Here is a 5,991-nt window from a genome sequence, read left to right on the forward strand (position 1 = left end):
AACAAAGCGGCGCCGGGTTTACACGGGTCCTTAAAGGCAGAGCTCCGCTCTTCATTACCAGATTACACTGGAGCCCCAAAGGGCCTTTGTGACCGACCGGGGTGGGGGGGGCACCTCTGTGGACGCGGGCTGAATGAGTGATGGGGACCCCCCCATCTCCAAACCCAGTCTGTCTTTGTGATGGAAAAAGATATTTTTAAATCCTAAAAAGAGAAAACTTCAGAGTCAGCGACCCCCCCACAACCCCCCATCACAGAATAAAGTCTTATTTTTATTTTCTGAGAACCTGAACTTCTCAGGACGTGGACCAGAACACAGGAACATCCTTCAGAACTGGTTCCTCTCAGGACGGAGCCTCACGGACTCAGAACCTGATGGTTCTGATCCGGTCTGGAGGGGTGTTTGTCCCAGATACTGATGGGGGGGTGGACGGGCCCGTCTGTCCCAGACTCACACACACCAAACCCGTCTCTGGACTGCAGAACTCTCACTTAAACTCCACAGAAGAACCGGACAGAACCTCCATCAGACGGAAGTCCAGATCTGTCCGACCCGCTTTGACACCAAAACATGTAATTATCCTCTAAAACATGGACTCTGTTCTGGAGGACGTGAGGTGGGGGGGTTGTGGACTTTAACGTCTTCAGCGTCTGACCCGTGTGGATCACTGGAAGCTGATTGGCTGTGGCGACTCCTGACGGGAACGCCGACGCCTCCAAACGTCCAGAGAACGTCTCAGAACTCCTCCAGAACTTCTCCTGAGGCAGCAAAGTCTGTGATGGGGGGGGGTTCCCGTGTTCCCCCAGGACGGTCCGTTCTGCTCAGTTGGGTACGGTGGCCCTGAAGTCCAAATCACAGCAAAAGTCAAAATGCAGAAACACATTTCAGATCAACCACACTTTAGAAATGTGTAAAACGCTAAACAATAAAATACATTTTAAGAATTTATTCAAATATATTAATTATTACATTTAAAATTCATAAAATAATTATGAAAACAAAATTCCAGCATCCAAAACATTTAGCAAAAAATAAAGTAATTTATTACACGAAATGTTAAAAGCATAAAACAGGAATGATTGGATGAAGAGTTTTGAGTCTAAAAAAACAGAATCATGTTTCACCTGAACCGAGCTGATCAATCACTCAGTGGGCGTGGCCTGAAGCTTAAGAAAGTCAGGAGATGTCGCCACGCCAAATGACTTCCTGTTGAAAAGGTGGACAAACGTCATCATCCAATCAGTGACGTCCCGTAGTTTTACCTTTGCTTCTTTTGTCTGATTAGAAGGAAAGTATTGTTTTGTTTATTTATTTTTTTCGTTTTTACATTTGTGTCATTATTAGAATAATGTTTTTTCATATTTTAGTTTCTAGATTTCTGTTTTAATATCTAAACAGACGTTAGTTTTATGATTGTTTCTATTAACTTTTGTGATCTTTAATATGTGTTTGCGTTTGGTTATTTATTGATGTGATTTGTACGTCAGGGCCACCGTAGTTTTGGGATTTGAAGAGACTCTTACGTCCATCTTTTCTTCAAACACGAACGATAGATTTCAGATTCTCTAGTGGATCTTTGCTGGGATCTGCTGGATCTGCAGCAGCTTCTGTCCTGAAGGGCTTTTACTTTGATGGGGGTGACTTTAGTATGTGGGGGGGGGTGACTCTGGAGTGAGGGGGGGTGACTCTGCTGTGAGGGGGGGTGACTCTGCTGTGCGGGGGGGTGACTCTGGAGCAGGAACACGGTGAACGTCCGTCTGTTTCTGTCTGTGCGGCTGAAAAACCTTCAGCTGAGCTTCATGAACGGAGACGGAGCAGAACTCTGAGGAGATCTGACTGATCCTGATCTGACTGATCCTGATCTGACTGATCCGATCACCGGATCAGGGTGTGGGGTGCTGCAGGGTTGGGGAACTGGTTGGTTGGATTTGGCTGCAGCGTTTTTCCGGGGAAGCAGCGGAGGAGGAAGTCTGATCTTTTTATTCTGGAGCTGAAGCAGACGGTAAACAGCCCGTGGTGCGTTCGGGTGCGCTCGTTCATCTCTAATCAACCGTCAGCAGGAATCCACTTCCTCTGGTTGTTCCTCTGGAACTCGTTCAAAGATGGAGTTGAAGGCGGAGCTACAACTGAGTGTTTACTACAAAAAAATCAACACTTCAACTACACACATGCACACACGTGCACACACGTGCACACACATGCACACACACACATCTCCTCTGATATCACTCAGTTCTTTGTGTTTTACATAAAGCATAAAGTGGGCGGGGCATATTGACCAGAGTTTGCTCCACCCACCGGGTCTCTATATAGTTCCCAAAACTACGGCCCGCGGGCCGGATCAGGCCCTCCTCCACATTTGGCCTGCCCCCACCCCATCCAGATCCAGACCCACATCCAACGTGACTTTTTATTCCACCAGTCTGAACGGAAGAGGATAGAATATTTACTGGTTTAATTCACTTTTTCTTTGTTATCAATAATTTTCTTCCGTACGTTTTTTTTTTTTTTTTTTAACATTTGTAGCTCTTCAGATCTTCAGCTATTAAAATATTCAGCTCTTTTCATGCTTTTTCGACTGTTTAGCCGTTACTAAGGATTTCTAGGCTATTTTGGGGTTTAGTTAATATTTTAGCTTTATGCTAGCTTTGGCTAAATTTGACATTTTAGCATTTTTTGGTTCATTTGGCGGTAAGCTTATATTTGAGCTTTTTGCTAGCTGTTTCTACTAATATAGTGAGTTTTTTTCAATATTTTATGCCAAATTTGAGCTTAGCTAATATTCTAGCTTTATGCTAGCTGCTTTGGCTAATTTTGCCGTTTTTCATTAGCTTATATTTTAGCAACAGACTTTAGGATGTTTTCATTCTTGTAGGCCAATTTGAAGTTTAGCTAATGTTTGAAGATATCCAAGACAGGCTAATATTTACATGCTAGCTGTTTTTTTACAATTTAGGAATTATTTTCAGTTTTTTAGGCTATTTTGGGGTTTAGTTAATATTTTAGCCATACGATAGCTGTTTTGGTTAAATTAGACATTTTACTATTTATTTCAGCTAATTTAGCATTTAGTTGATATTTTAGCTACATGCTAGCTGCTTTGGCAAATTCAGAATTTTTCTGTTTTTTAGGTTAATTCTGTATTTCTCTAATATTTTAGCTAGCTATTAGCTTGAGTGTTTTCAGCTTTTAGCTTCAGCGTTTTTAGTTATCAACTTCAGTATCTTCAGCTATCAGCACCAGCATCTTCAGTGGGAGGTTCAGCCGTTGTTGCGTAAGCAATAATTGGGCGGGGCTTAGTAAAGTTTGATGCTCTCTTGGGTCCACCCACCCAAAAGTGTCTCCTTTTGAGACCTGCCTCCAGTGGTCATTTTGGAGAACTGCAGGATGTTTTGAGACACTTCGGTCTTTGGGTCTCCCTGGAGAACTAGATCAGCCGGATCAATACCCGTCATCGATTCTCTGGAACATTTCTGGATGTTTTTTCCTCGTTTAAATCAAGCTTTATTTAAACCCCTGATTTGGTTTCTGTTGTTTCTATAACCATCATCAGTGTTGCTTAGCAACCAGAGACCCTCACAACCTCACTTTCTGGCTGATTCTCCCTCAGAGCTTTCAGGTCTTCTTATGTTCTGGTTCTGAGTCTGTCGGACTTTCTCCCCGGCCCACATGAGGCTGTTGTTGAGGCTCAGTCTGAGCAGAACCTCCAGACTGGACTCTGCAGCAGATCAGATTCCTAGTTTTTCTGTTGCTGCATGTGGTGGTTCTGAGTCGCCGTGAAAAACCCGAAACAGACGAGTTTCTCCGTCCAGAACCATCAGAACCTGCTTATGACTAAACATCCTCCTGGCTCACCAGCTCTTCTATGCATGTCCTCACGTGCACATCCTTCTGTGCACGTCATCCTATGCAAATCTTCCCGCACACGTCCTTCTGTGTACACCGTCTCATGCACATGTGTAACGCTTCCGTGCATGCGCTCTGGTGCACTGTCTCTCGTGCACACTCTCTCGTGCACGTCCTCCTGTGCACAGCACGACACCGTAAGAACTCAGCCGAGCTGCAGCACCTCCGGTTTGCTGCAGTGACCTTAACCTGCTCTGCAAACATGCACGTCGAACAGAGCGCACATGCACACTCACACACACACACACACACACACAGCTGTCTTCCTGCATGAATGAATGCTTCCTGCTCACAGAAACGTGCACTCTCTCAGCTCCAGAACTGTTGTCCTTCAGGCCTTTCAGCTTTTCTGCAACACGGACGCACACGTGCACGTGCACACAAACATACATGCAGAAACACACACACGTGCACGCAAACGTACATGCAGAAACACACACACGTGCACGCAAACGTACATGCAGAAACACACACACGTGCACACAAACGTACATGCAGAAACACACACACGTGCACGTGCACACACACAGCCAGGATCACCCTGATGCCAGATGGGTCCTTGAATCATCCCGGGCTCGTCTTTTGCCCTTCCTCTGGTCGCGGCGGTGGACGGCGTGTTCCTCCTCTGAGTGTTCCCCCTGGGGGGGCGTTGAGATAAAATAACTTCCCCGGCCTACTTAACCGCTGCGGCGTGCACGCCCGTGTGTTTGTGTCCAGCCCGCACGTGCAGACGATGATGCTGTTGGAGAGGCGAGCAGCCGCTCTGCTTCTGGACGGCCTGCAGCCCCCCCAGCCTGACCCCTCCCACCAGGGGGCAGGGCAGAATCCATGTCTGTTCTGAAGCCTCTTCAGAATGATCTCAGAGAACCGGAGCAGACCCAAAGGTTCTGCTGGGGTTCTGGTTCTGCATTATCTCAGCAGCTTCAGTCTGGTTTGTCCTCTGACTGAATACTTACGTGGGGGGGCTGGCAGAGGAGCAGGGGGGGGGTACGTGTGGACTGGTGTTTGTGGACCCCCGTCTGTTTGGTATGCGTGTGCCGTGACTCCTTCCCTCCACCCTGCAGATCGCCTCCTCCTCCTCCTCCTCCTCCTCCTCCATCGTTGCTCCTTCTTCTCCTCGGCGGTGTGGGGGAGGGGGGTATTTTCAGACATGGGGGGCTCGCTCACACTCGGCCTCCATCATCTAAAATTTATGTTGGTGGGTAATTATACATCAATAATGGAACTATGTGGTTTGGAGCGACTCTGAGATCATGAGATCTACTGAGGATCAGCTGATTCTACTGAGGATCACCTGACTCTTCTGAGGATCATCTGATTCTTCTGAGGATCACCTGATTCTTCTGAGGATCAACTGATTCTTCTGAGGATCAACTGATTCTACTGAGGATCACCTGATTCTTCTGGGATCACCTGACTCTTCTGGGATCACCTGATTCTTCTGAGGATCAACTGATTCTGCTGAGGATCACCTGATTCTTCTGAGATCACCTGATTCTTCTGGGATCACCTGACTCTTCTCTCCCTGCAGGTTCGTGCCGGGCCACGGCGTGGTTCTGTACCCACAGATCGGGGACAAGCTGGACATCGTGTGCCCGCGTGTGGACGGCGGCGTGAGCGACGGCGTGGAGTACTACAAGGTGTACATGGTGCCGCGGGAGCAGCTGGAGAGCTGCACCATCACCAAGGCGGACACGCCGCTGCTGAACTGCGTGAAGCCGGATCAGGACGTGAAGTTCACGCTGAAGTTCCAGGAGTTCAGCCCCAACCTGTGGGGGCTGGAGTTCTTCAAGGGGAAGGACTACTACATCATCTGTGAGTACGGAGCTCCGCCTCCAGTCAGAGGGTCTTCTGGGGGGGGGGGCGCACTCCTGATCTGCTGCCATCCTGAGAGGAAGCTGGGAGGGGTTTCTGAGACGGCCCCCCGGTCTGAAACATGGGAGGTGGACTGAACCATCTGCGTGGCGCCGATGGGGGGGGCGTGTGCAGCAGATAAGACCATCTGCGAGCCCCCGCCGCCGCCATCTGTAAGCTGTCACAGTGAGGAAGGCCATATTTCTGAGTGGACGGGGGGGCTCTGTGTTC

General features: G+C 48.1%; 1 protein-coding gene across 3 annotated transcripts in view; it reads left to right on the forward strand.

The window, feature by feature from the left end:
- The window catches only part of efnb2a (ephrin-B2a), a 15,584-nt gene that overhangs the window by 1,954 nt on the left and 7,639 nt on the right, over positions 1–5,991 (forward strand). For all 3 annotated transcript variants that reach the window (XM_024286842.1, XM_036209669.1, XM_024286843.2), the window contains one exon: positions 5,438–5,721. In XM_024286842.1, coding sequence (XP_024142610.1) covers positions 5,438–5,721 — 284 coding nt within the window. The remainder of the gene's footprint in view (positions 1–5,437; positions 5,722–5,991) is intronic.

This window comes from Oryzias melastigma, linkage group LG21 (genome assembly GCF_002922805.2).
Source record: "Oryzias melastigma strain HK-1 linkage group LG21, ASM292280v2, whole genome shotgun sequence".
Classification (NCBI taxonomy): domain Eukaryota; kingdom Metazoa; phylum Chordata; class Actinopteri; order Beloniformes; family Adrianichthyidae; genus Oryzias; species Oryzias melastigma.